General features: G+C 31.1%; 1 protein-coding gene across 4 annotated transcripts; it reads left to right on the forward strand.

Annotated features, from left to right (window-relative positions):
* Positions 1–3,657: 3,657 nt before the first annotated feature.
* Positions 3,658–19,902, forward strand: LOC141455388 (cysteine-rich secretory protein 2-like). Of its 4 annotated transcripts, XM_074130408.1 has the most exons (6): positions 3,658–3,817; positions 10,590–10,770; positions 12,880–13,016; positions 16,237–16,373; positions 17,655–17,852; positions 18,318–19,902. In XM_074130408.1, exons 2-6 carry the CDS (start codon positions 10,689–10,691, stop codon positions 18,559–18,561), a joined length of 798 nt encoding a protein of 265 aa, XP_073986509.1. In that variant the 5' UTR covers positions 3,658–3,817; positions 10,590–10,688; the 3' UTR covers positions 18,562–19,902. The 4 variants fall into 4 exon arrangements, with proteins under 4 accessions (XP_073986509.1, XP_073986511.1, XP_073986510.1 ...); XM_074130410.1 differs by lacking the exon at positions 10,590–10,770 and having other exon boundaries at positions 3,667–3,817; XM_074130409.1 differs by lacking the exon at positions 3,658–3,817 and having other exon boundaries at positions 10,613–10,779.
* The last annotated feature ends 1,254 nt before the right edge of the window (positions 19,903–21,156 follow it).

Raw genomic sequence — 21,156 nt, forward strand, 5'->3', positions numbered from 1 at the left:
TCAAGCTGATATTCAAATAATTTGACATTTGAGTGACTCTATTGTAGTGTGCAGTATTTATGCCTTATTTACACTTAATTTAACCATTGTAGGACAATAACTTGCTAGTCTGGTAGGAAATATCTTTTCATATATTTTTTTTAATCCATTTCAATTTCTTGTTAAGAGTACTGTTTTCATAACAAACGTCTCTCTTTAACTTGTGGCGTGCAAATTGTACACTTTTACTAGCCTTACAATAAAACGATGTTTATTTTCAGCAATTTCTTCAAGTTTACACTTATTTTAAATATCACCCTTTTGAAAGTGACTCCCAAATCTTGTTCATAATGCCTTTAAAGAACACAATCTTTTGCTTTATTTAGATTCTGTAATGAATACCTATTCGTGATGAATAGGTGCTCATCAAAACTGAAGCGTTAAGTGTAAATTGAGTTCTGCAGCTCATTTTCTATTTTTGAACACACTTTATCAGATAAATATCAGCAATTGAGTTTAAAATATCAGGTTTTTAAAATGAAACCCTATTTTAAAAAATTGTAATAATTGGAGGGAAGAGATTAGCTGTGTGGTTAGCGAATACTGGATTCCATCGTAGAGATCACAGGTTCGAATCCAGCTGTTGCCCCTTTTGATTTTCTTTTCCTAGGAATATCAGCTCACTGTCCGTTGATTGGGATTGCTGTCTGTAACGAGAAAACACTGTCCGGAGTCTAGCAGTCACTGTAAAAAGATCCGGGGCCAATGACCTCAGATATTAACTCGCATAAAAAAACACATACTGTGTTTTTATTTAAATCTTGGATGTATTAAACCTATTTGTTTAATTACTTTAGATGCAATCAAAGCTTTGAAATGCAGAAAAAAATTAATACTCCTGTAACTCAACATTTGTGTGATCAAAACTTATATGTCTGACGACCAATTAACATATCTGTAGTGTATAATAAGAGTATAATACACTAATCCTATAACTCGATTAGATACATCGCGGGGCCAAATGTTATCTTATGTAAACTAAAATTTTACTTTACTATTTTTAAATTATAACTTTCGCTAACTTAAGATAAGTTTTTCACTATTAATTCTCATTTATAAATTAGATAGCGAACCGAGTCAATGAAAATAGAGTTAAATAAGGATTTTTGGTTAATGGCACTAATTTAATCGTTACCATCTAACTACATTTATTTATTGTTGGCAAGATTTGAGATTCGGTTGAAATGCAGGTATGCCATTATTTGCAAAACTGTATACCGGGTAAAATCGATCACTGATGGAACGATGATAAGGTTTTATAGCCACCACAAAACTTGACACAATTACTGGTTGGGACAAGTATTTCAGGTAGTACGTGGAATTTATAAATTTGTATGATTTGCTAACAATAAATTCTAATGGAATTAGTTTCAAAAAGAAAAAAAAAGTAAAACTCTCATTATTTATCACTGATTTCTTACTACAAGAGTTTTTTCTTCATTATTCTTTCTTTCATCTGACAATACAGCTTACAGGCATTACTCCTTTGAATATTTGCTTTATGCCAACTAAGGAATTGAAACAGAAATTTTTAATTTAATAAGATGTATTTATTTAAAGATTTTCTTTTTAAATTATCTTAATTACTTAATTTTAAAAAATGGAGCTTCATTTTTGGTGTATTTTCGTTCTGTAACAAACAGCTTCTATAGTAAGGCTAATAGCCACCTATTTCTTTAGACAGTGATCGAAGTCCAATAACAAAATTAGTTGTTGTGAAATATACTTTACTATTAACACTTTATAAAAAGTAGCTACACGTGGGATTCGAACTGGGAAACTCTTACTTAAAAGTGCACGCCCATAGCCATTAAACAAAACGTGGTGAGGCTATTAATTAAATAACGAGACTGATGCTGCTACAGAAGAACTGTGCATGCGCCAAATCCTAACGACCGACAGCTGTGCAGCGTAAACCCTTCTCTTTCGATTTCAGCGTCTCACGTGTTTGTAGAGAAATCTGTCTGTCCGGAACCGTCGTTTGTGTAAGAGGTGTTAGTTTCGTTTTGCCGAAAACATTATACTACACATGTATTAGAGCAACGAATTGTCGTGAAATTACACATGAAACTGGGTAAAACCGCTACTGAAACTTATCTTTTATTAAAAGAAGTTTATGGTGATGAATGTTTATCACGAGCGAAAGTTTTTGAGTGGTTTAAGCGTTTCTAAGATGGCCGAGAAGATGTTGGAGATGTTGAACCTTGTCGCTGAGAAAGTGACGCCAGGTTTCGCGGCCTGTATAGCTTGTTCTAAGCCGAGGTTAAATATGATAGAGAGCCCCCTTTCCTTAGACTGACTTCAACATTGAAGTCCTGCCTTAATGCATTTTGCGCTTTTACTTTATGGCGCGAGTTTTGCCACGGCACCAATTAGCCTGACAAACTTTTTTTAAGCACCCTTAAGTTGATTAACACTAATTAAGAGCTCTTTTCTGTTTATACTATCGAATGCTGGTAGTACCAGCCTTGTACTACTTATAAGTAATCTACTTACAAGTGATGTAAGATACACGCTAAATTTGTAGTACTTTTCCGAAATTATCCTGTATAGGGGTGCATGTGGTTGACAGTAGATCTTCCTGGTCAGAAGCCACATTGAAACTTTGAATAAATTTCATTTACACCTGGTGCTGGCATTATAATATCTTCAATGTCTTCTTTCTTTTGTCTTCTGGGGTACATCTTCCTCAACGAGATTGCAGCTATTAATCCTTTTCATATCCATTTCTTAACTGGTTCTCCTGAGAGTTGAGCAAACGTTGAAAGTGCCGCACCCATACCTCTGAAATTTCCTCTCGATTACAAAGTTCATTTGCTCGTCTCTGTAATTATTAACCCCGGGCAAAAAATCTATTTTTATTTCACCTTTAAAAAAATTTCTCCGATCTCTTTAATTAAAAGTCATTCACTGATTGTTTTACTTTCTAGTTATAGCTACCCCTACTAACAACGAAGCCTTAATAACAAACTTTAAAGTACTGCAATATTCCCTTTTTGGGTCATGGTGGTTACATTAAAGTTAGGCTACACGTAATCATTCAAATGCAACGGGCAATTCTAGAGAATACTCAAAATGAAAATCCGAAATACTTGGAAAAATTAAATTAGAAATTAGTTGTGTACTATTAACATAATGAAACGTCGAGGTGGTCTTTTTATTTCATTAACCTCATCTCCTACCAGATCCTATTTATTGCGGTCTAGAAACAACAAATATTGTTCCTGTGAAATATTTTATACACATATGTATGTATTTAAATTAAAGAACAATAGAAAATAATGGTCAAATGCTTCCTTTGGTAATGTATAAAAAAAAAAATCAATAGTCTCCTACACTATTAAATTTGAATATTGTTTTAATGAATTTTAATAAATAATAATGTTTATCACATTAAAGGTTATTGTCGGCTAATGCCCGAAGTAATATGAAAAAAGAACAATGATATTGTGTGGGTGATATATCATGCTTTGCGTATATCTTAAGCGTTTAAGATTATTTTAAATTTGTTTTGTAAACTAATTCAATTACTTTGAAAAATAAGTAGTTTGCGAATAAGAATGAAAACAGAGAAGGGATACTTCCCCACTACTTCAATAAGCTGTCATTCTCCCTCTCAATCCCCACAGGATGTCTTGTTGCTTTCCGAACTAACTGACTTCTCGTAGTTGCTCCACTATATACATAGATCTTCGAAGTTCTGCAATACAAGCTCGTGTTCACTGTCTTCTTTGAGTAACTTACTTCAAATTTTGCATTTAAAATTTCTATTTAACAGGTAAGATGGGCATTTAATTATTCTAGTGTTTATTTAAATGAATTCTTAAAATTAATTTGTTTTGTAATGATTTAATAAATTCGTAAAAACAGGTTTTGGTTCCAAATATTCATTCAGAGCCACGGTGTTGTAGACTTTCTCGCCAATATTCTTGCTATTAGTTTTTATGAGTTTTAAAATTACGAGAAGCACACCCTGCACAAAACACTTATACACAGACAGAATTATATTTATACATATATTTGGTTTGTGTCATGGTATGCAAATATATGTATTTTTAAAAATATTACCTAATATTTTAGGCAGGCCTTACGGCCATCTACATGGGTACGGAGGCGGGTAACGTACTTCACTATAATTTTTTGTTTTTAGTACCACTGAATAAAATCCAATGCTAACTCCGAAAATTGAACCAGTACCACAAATATATCCTTAAATCTTAGTCTACACGCCACTAATCGCATCGGCTATCGCGTTATAAATCTCCTTAGGAAGAACTTACAGTTTAAAAATTTATTTGTAAGGGTTGATTGAACGAAAAAAGGTATACACGAAACAGCTAGTACGCAACATTCATTCTACTTCAGTTTGCAATTTCAGCTATAAGAAAGTTCAAAAAAGCTTACTTGTTTTACTCAAATTTTTTAACAATATCATTTAAGTAATTTTACTGCATTAAATTTTCATTAATATTGTTTAGAATGTACAATATTAGTTGTCACAGAACCTTATGCTGGTCATTATCAAATACAAAATATTTGTTCAAGATTAGTTTATTGAAAAGATAAGTTTATTGAAATACAGTTCCTGCTTCAACCTTTATTTCTTCTAAAAAGATGCTGCTTTTTAGGCAGATTTTACGTCAAAGAAGGATCACGTCTGTTTATTGTTTTAAATTATACTGGTTTAAATCAATCCGATTTTACTATAAAAGCAATTATTAAACGACGCGACGCGTTTTGAGTACTATTGCTGATACTTTTCTTTCTGTTATTTATTTATTGCTGATTAAAAATTTATTTATAATTGAATTTGAACTTTAAAAAAGACATGTAAATCGTTAAAAAAACTTCTTCTTTTTTGTCAAATAATGTGATAATTATTATATTAAAAGAAGTGATAGATCAATAAAAAGAGAAAGTAAAGTAATTGCCTATTTTTTCAGGCGAGATTTAGTCCAACTACCAATTAGGTGTCGTGGACGGATGCGACTAGCAAACATCTTAACTGTACATTTCTTTTAGTAAAGTAATCGCCTATTTTTTCATGCGGGGCTTAACGTCCAACTATCATTCACTAGGTGTCGTGGACGGAGGCGACTAGCAAACGTGCTTTACTATTTCTCATTTAACCATTAAATAAAATCCAATGCCAAGACCAGGAATCGAACCCAGTACCACAATGCATATTAGCTTTGCAGGTCTCACTATTTCTTTTAGTAACCATTAAATAAAATCCAAGGCCTAAGACCGGGAATCGAACCCAGTACCACAATAAATATTAGCTTTACAGTTCTCGCCGTTTTGAGAAAATATCACATCTTCTTACGCGTTACAAGTAATTTTTGACACCGCTGACTCGTCGACAATAATACTGAAAACACGTCCCATGGTCTCGAAACTAGTTAACAAATGGAAAAAGAAGAGCACAAGAAGGCTATGAATTAAAAAGCTGTTTTCAGTGAATTGAGTGATGATTTGTGACGTATCAGTTAGGGCAGATTCACTTAATTGTGTTGAAAGGTTTTGTCGTGAGTAGTGACGAGATGGTTTCTTAGGTTCACTAAGTGGAGTCGTTTAAAGCGAGTCCTTTTTGCCATGAAAGCATGCATAGCCATAATAAGTGGTAAGAGTGAAAGTAAGTGAGCAGAAATACAAACAAATTGTATTGATAATAAAAAAATAATGAATAAGTTAATAAAACAGAAAGAGAATGGGGAATGTCTGCGACTATGTACTAGGGTAGGCATTACATACGATTCCTAATAGCTCACGAGTTCATTGATAACTGTCTAAATTAATAAACTGCGTACAGTTTGCACAGTCAAATTATTTGATAAATATTTAGTACTTTAAAAAAAAATCATTACAGTTGTCATCAAAATGACAATGAGAACATTGTCTCAAATTTCATTCGTTTCTATTTGCACGAACATAAATCTTATTTAAAACACAATAAATGTTAAATAAATTTATATAACACAAGTTTTAGATGTTACTCATGACACTTCCAACAATTCATTTAAGGCATAAAATTTATTTTTATGCTGAGTGGAATGAAAGTTAGATTTAGGACCTGTACCTCACTAAAGAATAAGCTCAGCCAATGTTTTTTTTTCACTTTAGATTCTTTTCTGATAACATGAATTTTAAAAGGTCTAATTAGATACAGACACTTGTTTTGTGTCTTTAGTTAAGCACTGAAAGTTAAGGCTTCAAAAAGCGAATTGTGTGTAACCTATTTCAATACAACTATAATTTGTAACTATCATTTAAAATATCAGTTAGCATGTTCAAACTGCTTAAGGGCATTTGTCAAAAATTCTTAAATAAAACATATTAAATGCAAATTTTAGCTGTAGTTACATACTGCAATATCCACATGTTGTTAAACTTGTATAAATCTCTAATGTAATAATATCAATTTTTCCAAAATTATTACCATTTTAATTTGCTAAATTATTAGATCCATTCTTATTTTCTCTTTCTAAAGTAAAATATCTTGGTGAATAATTTGGTTGAACTCTACAGCTTGAAGGGTTATTTAATTTTTGAAGTTTTTTTTTTAAAGAAATAGCTACCATATCATGTGATAATAGAAGTTAAACTAAAGTTAAAATCAGTTTCAATAATTTAATAACGCTAAAACAAACTCAACAATATTCAGTAGCAACCACATACGTAACCAGAAACTGTTTTTTAGAAAATGTCTTTGCTGGCACCATGTGGAACAGTCAGAGGAGATGATAAGATGATATTGTGGTCCTGGGTTCGATTACTGATCTTGGATCTTATGAAATGTGTTAATAAAAAAAAAATTATAAAAAATGTTAGCTTTCCGCTTCTGCCCATGACAAAAATTTGTGTGCGGAAAAAAGAGAAGAGATAAATCGTTTTGATGTAGAAATTTAAACTAGTTAAAAGTTTCTGGTGCCTACCTCCTTCAAAATAAAACATGGACTCTAACTCTAGTATTGATATGACAGATTAGCATATTTTTGAATAACATATGCTAACTCTTTTAAGAGAATATTTAGAATTTGCTATCTTCAATCATTTTTTTACATATGTTACCATCGATATCTCGTCACGTATGGGAAACAGTTTACTGGAATGCTTCCGAGGAGATCGATCCATTGAATGTATTATATATATATATTTTTTAGATAAAATTCAAGTGATTCAAGTTTCAAGCTATTCTGCAATCGATAATCTATACTTTATTGAATCTCTTTAATTTTAAATTAAGACAAAAAAATTGTTTTCCTTTTTGTTCTTTTATTCATTGACTCATTAAAAGAACCAATCAGTTTCATTTTTCTTTAATTGTAAGACTAATGAATAAAAAAATATAGGAAAATAGCCTTTCATCATATTATCTAATAAAAAAAAGGTTGGCCTGCTACTCAAAGAAACTATATTAAATATTAAAAGGCAGAAGTTAATTGCATTTTTTGAAGATCCCCTCTGAGGTCTTCAAAATACGGGCTCTCAATATGATATGGCAGGGGGGTCCCCAAACGTTTTACACAGGGGGCCAGTTCGCTGGCCCTCAGACCGTTGGAGGGCCGGACTATAAAAAAAACACTATGAACAAATCCCTATGCCTCTGCACATATATTATTTTAAAGTAAAAAAAAAACAAAACAGGAACAAATACAATATTCAAAATAAAGAACAAGTAAATTTAAATCAACAAACTGCCCAGTATTTCTGTGGGAACTATGGGCCTGCTTTTGACTAATGAGATGGTCAATCTCCGGTTTAGTTATAGTGCTTTGCCTTTCTTCCTACTTCTGCTGTTATTTCACACTGCTTTCGCAGCCGATACGCGTGCGTCCCGCGTCACCGGAAATAGTACTGTAAGTGAGCGACGCCGAGCTTTGCGCTGCCAATGAAAGAGGTGCCCTTTCCGGAAGTGCGGCGGGGGCCGGATAAATGGTCTCAGGGAGCTGCATGTAGCCCGCGGGCCGTAGTTCATTTTTGTTTTTCAAAAAATTAACCGCTTGTACTATCCGCTTCAAAATTTTATTCCACTTGCCTGAACGTTTTTCAATTTATCTACTTAATATATGGATCTACCAGTTCGAAAATATTAAGTATTCTATCTAAAACTTTGTAATCAATAAAAAATTGTCCGGTAGGACAGTTACATAAGTTAATTGTCAAAATTATATAAATAATCAATTGTAAGATAAGAGATGCGATTGTGCAGATTTTAGATTTAGAATTTTCAATGAAAATATCCATTTAGAGGACCGCTGAATCCAAAAGCCAAGTGGTTTCTGTAAACTGGTTAGTGTATATTTGTGAGCAAAATGACTTTAAAAAAACGAAAATTTGATATTTCTTCTTCGTACGCCTACTGCACACTTGCAGAGCTGTAACTTTTGTTTGTTACAATACTTTTACCCAGAAAAGTACTTCTTAAGACACTATTCAAAGAGAGATGGGTTAAGCTACCCTCTTCTGAATTATTCAAGGGTAATGAGCTGCCCGATTATTTAGCAAATTTTTCACATATAATTGTTTATAGAAAATCTGATTACCGAGTGGGATCATCATTACTATTATTTATCGATTATTTAATGATTTAGTAATCATTAGAATTATTAACTGATTAAATGATCTTTTTCGATGATCTTGGTGAATAATAGGTAGCTGGTCACACAGCTGTGGGTTGAGCAAATATTGTAATAAAACAGATTTACAATGTAAATAAGAGCTTGCCTTACCTACGCAGTGTCCTATCAAGATATGTTTAAATGACTACATTAACCTAGTTTTTCATTAAATTTATTGATATAGAAGTGAATGAATATCTAATAGATAATAAATGAAAAGGTTGATAGTTGTTCGAATAGAAGTTTGGAAAAATAGGTATTAAAGCCATTAACTTAAGATAACGTAAATCAGGTAAAAAACAATGCATCGATAATTTTAAAGAAAGTTAATAAGGAAACTGCGTGTGTCCGTTGCCACAAACCGCCTCCTTTGCAATATGTACAACACTGCCTCACGAAAACATTCCACCTTGTCACGTTCCTTTAAGGAGATACCGTACGCATTAATTTTGTTTTTTGTTTAATCATAATATATGATATTTATTGCAGAAGGTCAGAATCAGATTTTCGGAGATATTTCAATAATAATTGTAATCTTCTGGTTATAAAAGTAATGAAGTCGACACAACTTTATTTTTTTATAATGGATTCAAAATAGTTGGCTTCATTGAGTGAATGTAAAACAACAATGTTACCAGTTTCTTGAATGTTCTGTATTCTTTCGTTAAGAGGCTTTATTTTGAAGGAGGTAGGCACCAGAAACTTTTAACTAGTTTAAATTTCTATATCAAAACGATTTATCTCTTCTCTTATAGATTTATATATACGCCCGGAGCTTTTTCCAGTGCACTGCCAGCCACCGGATAGTGCCCCTTTGTTACAAAAATCACTGTCAGTGAGCTGTAAGAAGCACCTAGGAAGAGAAAATCTCAGGGCCAGCAGCTGGATTCGAACCAAAGATCTCCGTCTTAGAATTCAGTATTCGCTAACCACTCAGATGTAATGATAATAATGTTTCGTCCACAGTGTTCAAGTACCTATTACTCATGTTACAAATTAGTCTTTACCATCAGAAGACTGTACGAAGAAAAACTGAGAAACAGAAAATCTGTTCGAGAGGATTTAAAGCATGACAATAGTCTAGAACCTGGTTTAGGTTTAGGTAACGGATTCACGGCCACTTCTAGTAGGTAGTGAAAAATCGCCCCTGACTTTAAACTGGCGGTTTCTGACGTGGAGTTATCCAGGACAAACATTTGCTATGCGTAATACCGTTCCTCGCCTCGTCTTTCCACCGTTGTACTGATACTCTTTCTATAGGCTCTTTAGTAAAAATAATTGAATTTACTTACTTTTTCAAGAGACCTCTAATCTATAGATCGTAGATATTGCGATTGCTTAATTTTTTTGCACTATTGATCAAATGTACTCTCAGAAGTAATTTTATAATAATAGAAGAAACTTTTGGATGGATCTTGCGGTCTGTCAGATAGTATTTAGTTAAGAACAGGTTCGTGTCTATACCCACGCTGGAGAAGAGTTCGGTTTTTTAAAAAGTTTCGGAATTTTTTAAGAACTTGTATTAAGGCCAAACTGACATTCCAGAATAGTTAACTACGTAAGTCTGACCTAATTTATTCTCGCTACTAACAATAATAGTTAATTTTTATTGATCCATTAATTAATCTACAGTACAAATCAGAAAGAAGAGTGCCCAATTTTTTGTAGTGTAGGGACGCAGTTCTATGGAAATCTATTTACAGATTTATTAATGTTACATATTGCAGCAGAGGGGACATGTATTTTGTTTTGAATCTGGCACATTGAATTACATGATTAACGTGAGGGCAAGTTTTAAACGTCCTTGACTTGTTCCATATTAAATATTAACAAAGTGAATTAGTCTGGAATTTTTTCCTAGTTTACTACTAGTTCGGGCCTAGTAATTGGAATGATTGTTTTAATTTTATTTAATTTTATTTTTTTCAGTTTGAGTAACTTCATGAATATGTTATGGATTACATAGGTAATGTATCTAGCGGTCCTTGGTTTCGCCTAATATTATTATGCTATCTTTAACAAGAAGATATGGCGTTCCTGAGAACTATATTGGTTTGCCTATTGACATCATCTTTTGTAGGCATTGCTTTATCCTGGAAGTATGACAGGCGTATGTAATGTGAGATATTTTATAATATTGTATTTTCTTCTAAGCCCTATTTTTCAGAACCCATGAATTTCATTATTAACACTTACTCATCTGTTATGGTAATGAAGTTAAATAGTTGAAAATGATTCCTCCATGAAAAATTAGATGCTATCCTTGCTGGAAACTTTAGATTAAAATCTTTTTAGGTATAGATACTATCTGCAATTATTTTAAGAACAGTATGTGCATCAACTTTCACCATAAATTAGACTTTGACCCTTGAAACAGTCTTATGTCAAACAAAAACTGTCTTTTATTTCAAAAACTGTCCGGTAGGGCAGTTGTGTAAGGGTTTTAGTTTATTTTTGTCCTAAAACTGCTGTTAGACAATTAATTTTTCTAAGAACAATTAAGTTCAACGGCGAACGATCTCATATAAATATTTAATAATAATAATAATAATAATAATAAAATATATTTTGTTACTGATATGTTACATTTAGAGCGATTTCGCAGTACATGGCACTTGAATTAGAGCTATAAAAACGAATCTTCTCATTTTGTTTAATCTTGTTGGTTTAATTATCAGGTCATTTTATCCTACAGTTTCTATGGTTTGCTACAACAAGTAAATTCACAGAAAATTTTGTCTCAGTATTTAATAATTAACTCAGGTCATTTTAATCGACTTGTGATAATTTGGAGCTTTAAATATTTATTATCCACACATATTTCTTAGACTGTGCGTATCTGCGATTGAGTGCTGCGAAGCAAAGTCAAAACTCGGTTGTGAGTGACAGTGTCAGTGCGCTGTGGGTTTTGTGTTTGTAACATTACAATTTATCCTATTGTAATATGGGTTCTGCCAACTGAAGATGGAGTGAATTAGAGGTAGATTGGATCAATGGACTGTTACTCACTTCAAACGCTCGTAACAGTAAAAACAGTCTACCTTCTTTCAGTAAAGACATTTCACCTCTGCGTCAGAGAAGTCTTCTAGGGAATCGAGGCAGAAATGCGTAGTACAAAGCCATGATAGATAACTTATTTTACACTTTCATTTTTCAGGAATAATTAAATTTTTGCATGTCCTGTGGAGACCTGTTCACTTAATATACCTTTTAAAAGATATCAGCTATATTCTTAGTCTGTATTTAGTTGGTGATATTGTTATTAGATATTTGATTTAGTTTTTGATATTGTTCATAGTTTTTGGTGACTGATTCCATTAATCTTAAAAGTTGAAATTTAAATTTACACTCTAGACAGAAGAAACACCAACTTTACATTTAACAATGTAAAAAAAATATTATATTGGCCAATAGCATACGTTTTTAGGATGACCTAGTCGAAAGATTGGTAAAAATTAAAAATAATTACTAATATTGACAATATATTTTTCTCTTCCTCTATTTTTGTGAAAAACTATCAAATTAAATTGTGAGAGTTATGAATGGACAGTTAATTTGAATATCAGGAAGTTTTGATAGCCATTAAAAAAAGAATTGATTCAAAAAATATTTAGAGGTAATTAAAAAGACATAAAATAGAAATCAGGCAAAAATAGAGACATTTGGGCAGTAACTGACAAAGTGTAAAATAAATTATAAGCGTTCTTATATTTAATAACAATAAAGAAACAATAATTTTGTTTAGAAATTTTTGAAACTTTATATTTAATCCTTCATTGAAATTCAGCATGTCAGTTTCTTGTAATAGAAGCCGGTAATATTTTATTTAATTTAACTTGATATCATTTAAGGAATAATTGATTAAACAATTGAATGATGTTCTCGTTCATGGCTGTTTGCTACGTGCTCTTTCACTGTACACAAGAATTTATCTCACGACTCAGAACTTCCTTCATTGATAAATGCACAAAGAAAACGTCTTTGCAATGTGCTTTGACTTTTTTGATCAAACCGTTTTGTTTTCTGTGATAAAAGATAAAAGTTGAGAAACCATTTTTTTAACAGTCATTTGAGACATACATTATGTTTATTTTTAGATTACTTTTCTTAATAAGAAGAAAAGCATAATTATTATGTAAGAAAAATTTAGATAAATTTATGTACATATATTTTGATCTTGATAGTGTTTCTTTCTACTGATTATATTTCAATTTTACAGGACCAAAAATATATGGACCCCGTTTAAGTCCGAGAATGCTTCATCTTTCTTATAGAAGAGTCCAACGACAAATATTGTACCTACATAATGCATTCAGATCACAGGTCAAACCTCCTGCTTCTGATATGCTTGCAATGGTTAGTTTTTTCAACAAATATTTATTTTAAATTTCAAATAAAAACAAGTAATTTGTTATTAAGTATCATATAATTTACCCCTCATATTTTATCTTCTGATCATCAGAGATTGAGTCATCAGTTGGTGTAGAAAATTTAGTTCCACAAAAATAATTATTATTAAAATGTTTAAAAGCACGAAATTAATGCTATTGCAATATTGTTAAATAGTAGTGACACTTCAAGAAAGAAGTGCAAGTTTGGTTTCTAACATTTAATCTATTTTAAAAGCCCTCCAGTTATACTAAAAATTACGTTACCAAGCACTACTATCTCCTACAGCCTTCGCTAAGAATATCAGCCAACTTCGTGACTCCTTTTGAAGAAATATATATTTCAATTTTTTTTTAATAGTCTCAGTATTAATGAAAGAATATATCATTTACACGATTTTTTAACAAAGCCTTAGGAGTTGGTACTACATCAAGAGACAGCGTTGACATGTTTCTATGAACTTTTTGGGTGGTTCTATCACGTTTCCTCTTCTTTACCACCGTTCAGTAAACAATTCCATCATTTTCTTTAAAAAGGCCTAAAAGAGAATTGTCTTACATAATAATCGTAACAAACTTGTTAATTATCACCAAAAATATTATTGATACTTATTACAAATTTCATAACTAGTTGAATAAATAAAATTTTGTTTTTGCCTGACAAAATTATTTTCTATGCAATTTTTTTTTATAAATTCTGTAACCTATTTATATGCAAATGCATAATAATACCGTTATTCATTATTTTATTTCAATTGATGAACTATTCACATTTATATGCAAGTTATTTGCATAAAGTTAATGAAGTATTAATTTGTACTCTACATTAGTGGGTCACTTGTCCTTAAACCACTTTCATTGATCTAAAAATAGAGTTTCGCATTTAAATACCGTTTAATGCTTGTTTGCTTTTTAACATTACTAATTTTTAAGTACATTCGGCCATGTTTTATCGTGATTGTGACATTTCACTCAGGATAGTGGGAGATTGTGAAATTCCATCCTTTGGAACATTTCGTGATTATTATCGTTATTCACCTACTATGCGTTTTTTTTATTGGTTTTCCTTTCCTTCATAAAAATACTTCACAAATTTCCTTCAAAATCTTGGTTTTACCTATAGTAATGAAGTTATAAGCAGTATTATCTATATTTATTTTATTTTTCAAACAATTTCTGTTAAAATCTTTTTAATTATTACTATGCAAATGAAATCAGTCTTTGACTAAGCAAATGCTTCCATCATTGATTGAATTATATAAAGCAATCATGAGAAGCATTTTAGCTGCAAACTTATTTTGAAGTTCTTTACTCTTTCAGGGATTATTTACTTCTTTACTAAAATTTATTTTCATTCCATTATTCCATCAGGTCACTTGATATTTTTTGGAAATTAAAGAGCTGTTAATATCTAAGTTTATAAAGATAGTTTTTTTTTTAAGTTCAATTTCGTTTCTTAGTTGCACTTTATGGGGAAAAGAGTCCTCTTATTCAGTTAAAAATTGTGATTTTTAGTTAAACGCCTTAGAAAGGTATGGAAATATAGAAACGTTACATAGAGGAAAAATTGAAATTAATAAAAAAATTCAAAATGAAATACAAATAATGTTTGGTTAAGTGACTTTTTATTTTTGTTACCTTTCCACAACCTTATTATCAATCACTCATTCATTACTATTGCTGTTATTCATTCTTGCATTCATTGTTAATAATATTCTGAAGGAATGTAATAAACCAATATCAATAAATTTTAATAAATCATCTTTATTATGCAATTAATTTTCCCATTTAAAATGAACAAAACAGAACCATTTAGAAATTATTGGATCTCAAGGTTTGAACTTGGATTACAATTTTTTAAAACAGCCATTATAAAAATAGCTAAGCGGTCTTTTGATTAAATGGAAGATAACGAAAGAAGTCCAGATAAGTCATAAAATATCCAACATGTTTTCAAACCAATTATAATACTAAAATAAAATTTTAACTTCCTGGTTTGTTTGGAGTTCTTTTAGTATAAGGTGAAATATGGAAGGCTGAGGTAGGTAAAACTTATGAGGTAGGTCGTTAGACCTGTAAATTTAATGATATGAGTTTTTTTTTTAAGAAGGCTGTTAGCTACAAAGTGTAGCTGGTCTATTTCACTCTTGACATGTTATAAATCACCTTTGATGTAGTGCCTAATTTACTTGGACTGAAATTTCCACTTTCTGTCACCTCTCTTCCCCTAGTCTTTTTTTGAAACTTTTAATGCAGGATGCAAAAACGATCGTATCGTTTCTTATTTTCAGAATACTGTTCCTGTTTTTTAAAAATTCATAATAATATCTCACGACGAAAAAAAAATACTCTGTCTTAATAATTTATATTGCAGTTACATTGCACTAATAGTAAGTGATTATTTCTACATTATAAGTTTTATCGGTGGTTAATATACATATAAGCCTGAGAAATAACTAAAATTACTCAGAAAACTTAATTGATGGAATAGATGGGGAAATAACCAATATTTAAGAGAATAAATTAATTCAGTGCGATATTTCGCCCCAACACCTTTGTCAATGTCTCAAAAAACTTCAAACCCGGAACTTTAACTTGCTAGTGAGCTAATCCACTCTTTTCTGAGCATTATTATTTGTCAACTGGAAAAAGAAAAACTACATCTCTATGTGTTCGGAATCCTTTTATTCCAAACCGCCTCTGAAAAACCTTTGTCAGTTCTCACGCTTTCCTGTCTTTAGATCTTCTCACATCTCACATTTTTTCACATGTAACAAATGAAAGAATGATCTGTTCTCTTGAATTCAGAAGTTTACGCACTTTAATTAAAAAAACCAAACAGTTGTAACAGTGATTCCAAATGATTCAAACAACTTTAATATCACAATTGAACTTCAAAAAACTTTTTTTTTATCGTTTTGTTTTTTGTTTAATTCCACTGTTTCGGATGTTTTCCCCATCCTCAGAGGTTGATTCAGAAATTTAGCGTAAGCAATTTGAGATACACTAAAAGTTCTGTCACAGACTTCATTTGCTGACTGAATAGTGAAAATACGTAATATTGATTTTGTTCTGAAAATAAGATATAAAAAAAAAAGTCTGTCAAATAAAATTCAATTAATTCATGGCATAATGAAGATAACTTACTCTTTAATATTTTAATACTTTTATATTGTGTTTTCAATTAGAAATGGGATACAGAAGCAAGCAAAGCTGCTCAGAGATTAGCACAACAATGTCGTCAATTGGATCATGAAAGGCATTGGGATAAGAAACTTGGTTTTTGTGGCCAGAATATATTTATATCTACTCAACAAGTACCTTGGTCAGCAAATATAAAATCTATAAAATATTTTTCTAGATTTTCTATAGTAATTTGGTTTCCACTAATGTTTGTTAACTCATTGATTATTGATAGTTTTACTATCTTCTTTAATTGGTAAGTTGGAGATCAGACGCTATATAGTTCTTCCACAGATCTCTTGAGAGATAAGCTGTCGCTAGAAAGAAGATAAAAGGAAACGTGTTTAATCCTTCTCATAAATTGTATTAGTAGTCCCAAAATGTGGGGAAGTAAAAGTGAGCAATGTGTCTGGTTGTTTCTTTTATGTCAAAAGGTTGTTGCGTTCCTCCGAACAATCACTTTATGGGAAATTCTATAAATATTTCTGTGGTGCGAAGTACAAGAATATTGATGAACCTTCAGTTCCTAACACTTTTAAATAATATTTCCCTAGTTCTGAGTATATAAATATGAGATATCCAAAAGTAAATGAGAAGGCTTCTTCTAAATGACTAAAGAGTAATTTTTATCAAAGACTGAAGGAAGCTCGTAGGAAAAGAAATTGGAATTAATAGATTAAATAGTCAAGTCGTTAATGCGTCCAACCTGGAAGGTCACTATGAAAGTGACCTGCTGAGAAGGAGGCCTGAAATTTTAATTTCACTTATTTTTTAAATAAAAGGATTGATTCCTCATGGACAAAGACGCTCCTAAGAAACGTCCCTTGTACTTGAAAATGTGGAGTCATCGATGAGAGTGAGCATGGATACAAAGCAATGAGCTGTCCTACTAAGTCCTTCTTAATCCTGGTCAATCGCGAGTTTTTCTAAGCCTCTTCTGCAAGAAAGCATACAACATAGCGTTTACTTTGAAATTCATTGAATTTAACTCTTGAAAACAAGAGTAAAAACAAATCTTGATCACAAAGAAATTTATAATATTCGAGTTATTTACTATGAGCTCAGGAAATTTAAGTTAATAACTTAGCTTTTTTTTTATGTGTACATATTTGCGGTGTTGACTAGTTTTGGTAATGTTCATAACTGGACTGAATAGCAGACTCCCACATGTAAATAAAACTAGAAATACAAACATTGGACAATTTCTTCGTGAGGAAACATCACGTTTGTCCACTTTATTCTTCTTTAAACAACTTGACTCGTCGTTCAGCCCTTTACTTAGCTTTAAGGACCCTTATTATATTATCATTTTATTTCGAAACTATCTGAGAATAAACAAATATTCATCGTTTGTGTTGTAATAATATTTTTGTAGACTTTACTCATTATAAACAAAACAAAAATAATGTAGTTTATTTGTCAGGTTGTTTGCTGTAAGAACGTGGTATCTAGAGAAGAATAAATACAAATACGGCATGAGAAATAACTCTTTGAAAGAGACTGGCCATTATTTGCAGATGGTGTGGGCTACTTCACACAAATTGGGTTGTGGTTTTGCAACTTGCCCAGGTTCAGTTAGAGGAGCCAAGTACTTTTCATATGTTTGCAATTATTGCCCAACGTATGTATATAAATTTTGATATGTCTACTTTAAAGTGCATGAAAAAAAATAAGTCAATCGACTTTTACTCAAACAAAGTACATTGCTAAATACTGCAAGTAAACACATTAACAGTTTTTTTTATTATGAGACTTTTTCATTACTAAATAAGAAAAGAATTGCGATCACGCCAAACTTTCAAAATTGACATAGCAAAATGCTAAACCTTTATGTTCTTTTTTCCTGATTCGGATCTTATGCCGTGATTTTCTTAACTAAATAGCGTTACGCAATGATTACTTTGTACTTGGCGTGACAAATTCGCAATATCATGGTGAAACTTTTCGTTTCTCCACTTACTAATAGTTATAATATATAGACGATTCTATGAAGTTTATTGAGAACTCCTAAACTATCTATGATTAATTTAAAAATGAACTTAATTAAGTAAGTACAAACTGTGCTATATGATATTGATTTCTACAGTGGAAATTACTTGGGGAAATTAGGACGCCCGTACAAGAAAGGTATACCATGTTCATCTTGTGCGCAACATTGTAGAAAAGGAAAATTATGTACTAACAACTGCGACGGTGTAGATCTTTGGTTTAATTGTAGAGAAATACATCGTACCTGGCCGCAATGGTTATGTGAATCGGACGGTGCTAAAGGCCTTGAAAGAAAGCAAAATTGTGCAGCAACTTGCAACTGTAAAGGGAAAATAACTTAATTAAGTATCTTGTTCAAACTGGTACCTTGTGTGAAAGCACATAGAAGTTCATGGATCAGTTATTGTAAATGCTAAAAAACATTTCCGTAAAATCTGTAATTACATTTAAAGGCGAAATTGCATTTTTTTTTCCTTGAAATTAAATGAAAGATAATAATAATGTATTTATTATGTATACGTTGTGTATAAAGAGATATAAAATGAAAAGATATACAAATTCCAGAATGATAGAAACGCTCAGGGCCGTATTTTCCTATAGGCTAACTAGGCTTCAGCCTAGAGCCTCAAGATCAAGAGCGGCCTGCATTCAAATTGTTAGGAAAATTAAAATTAAACTATTATAAAAACAGTACCAATAACAACATGTTTCATTTAACATATTGATATATACCACAGTGGTGATGTATTTTATTATCTCTGTATGTAATTTACAAACTTAAAAATGGGAGATGAAAGGGCCTCTTAAGTGGAATAGCCTAGGGTCTCTTTTCATCTGAATCCGGCCCTGGGAACGCTAGATTGCTAGCAAATTTTCGTGTTTTTTAAAAGAGATTTAAACAAACATTTGAATTGCATTAACGTTATAGCTTTTCCGGTAATAAACAGTGTTGTCTGTAATGAGAGAACACCAACCGAAATAGGAAGTGCAATGTAAAAAACACCGGGCGCTTTTAGATGGCGCGCCCTAAATATTTTTTTTTAAGTTTCCTCAAAACGCATTAACTTTCTATTATAGTAAATTAAATTTATTGTCATACTTGTAGGGTATAGGACAAAAATAAATAATACCTTCTAAATTGGTAAAAATGTGCTAAGTTCTTTCGAATAAAAAAAAAAAAAAACATCTCTAAGATCTGAAAACGTGATTCTCATGTTAATAAATATAAAATAAATGATTGATTGACAGAGTATTCCTTTCTAAATGTTAAAGTGATAATTTTTGTGGACTAAAACTCTCAGAAATTAATGATTTATTGACGGAAGACTTTGAAATTTAAATTATTTTTTGCTAAACTTTCTTTGAAATACAAATATTCTAGACGATCTTCTGTGTACTAAATGATACAAAAATTGTTCTAGTTATTATATATTTCTGTATATATTAATTGTATTTATTATTAAATATTATTTATAAAAAATTAATATATTTTTGTATGAAATAATATTTTACAAATATTAATATTTTTTAATGTTTTTGTGACTAATAATTATGATTATTCATGTTGAGTTTATTCGTCCTAAGGCTGTATTGATGCATGAATAACGGTTGGAACTTTGAGAATCTTCAATGCTCAATATTGTTCAATACATTAAAACTCTTGTTTATTTTTTTAATTTCAATTTCAGCTAAACTTAACTGTAACCAAATTGGGTAGAATTTTCCTTACCTGTTCACACCTTGATATCAAAAAATACCAATCACGTTTGAAACATAATCAGGTGCTATTACAGTAAAGTTGTTTGAGATTATGAAACCAAAAGTTCATGTTGACCAAATTCGAGTTAATTTCCACAAAGTTAATTCTAAAAGGGCGCAAGATCTTTATAATTTGTGATTTACATTTGAAACAGCATGCTATTCATACCTAACAATCATTGAGCTATTCTTTGCCAATGCTGTACTGTAATTCACCATTTTCAAAGAATTAATGCAGAAATTTTGCATTGAGACCCAAACTATGCACTAACGACAGCCTTTGCGAAATTAAAGCAAATGGTATAATAATGAGGAAAAAATTAAGAGTGTTACAAGTGACCTACAGCCAGAAACGAAACTATCTTATTTCTATTCTTCGTAGACCTAGATCTACAGCTTGGTATATAGTAAGTAATAACTGCGCCGTTAAGTTGTAAATATTTCTATACAATATTGAAAATAGCAGAGCCATAACAAAAATAACAAACTTAGGAAATTCTGTAGTTGTATAAAGTCAAACCTTCGATGAAGAAAAAGCTGTTAAAATGTAAGAAAAAAGAGTGACAAACGTATTAAAAAATCTTTACAACATCCTTTATAAAACTCATCAGACGCTGCCAATAAATTAGAAAGATTGCAGAATTTCCCAGCTACCAATAGAAGAGGGTTTCTGATCAGTGAATGTTTTAGAAAACATCCCAAAGTTGTAAAGTAAAGGTGTCTCTTTCTCGCACGAAGTCATCTTTCAAAAATCATTTACACTTTGAATGCCTACGTCATCCTTATAAATATGTTCTACTGTCAAAATCATCTCCTTAAAACCAAATAAACTCCCTTCTCTATTCCATGAACTCACAATTCAGTGAATGTCTAGTGTTATTCGCACTTAACTTTAGCAATATTTCCATAGTTCGTTGGTGATAGTAACAACAAAGATGCCAGGCAGGTGTAAAAAAATTAAAAACAAACGCCTATAAATTATTAGTATTAAATCACCTAAAAGGAAAGTAATAATAAAAGTAAAATAAATCGGTTAATAATAAAAACTCTGAATTTGAAATTATTGGATTAAATTCCTTCCAGATTATCATGTTTTCTAGAATTTGGTAACAAACACTATGTTAGAAGTAAAAGGATGAAAGGTAAAAGAAAATAAACAGCTTGTTAAATAGATGTGA

The sequence above is a fragment of the Rhodnius prolixus genome, unplaced genomic scaffold, assembly GCF_049639745.1.
Source record: "Rhodnius prolixus isolate KJV_2025 unplaced genomic scaffold, Rpr scaffold_4, whole genome shotgun sequence".
Classification (NCBI taxonomy): Eukaryota; Metazoa; Arthropoda; class Insecta; order Hemiptera; family Reduviidae; genus Rhodnius; species Rhodnius prolixus.

Bases quoted from the DNA above. Each gene is read 5' to 3' on its own strand.
- LOC141455388 (XM_074130408.1), top strand. From the start codon at position 10,689: ATGGCGTTCCTGAGAACTATATTGGTTTGCCTATTGACATCATCTTTT. The intron at 10,771-12,879 runs GTATGTAATGTG...TCAATTTTACAG, and splicing joins ATCCTGGAAGTATGACAGGC to GACCAAAAATATATGGACCC. The intron at 16,374-17,654 runs GTCAGCAAATAT...TTTATTTGTCAG, and splicing joins TCTACTCAACAAGTACCTTG to GTTGTTTGCTGTAAGAACGT.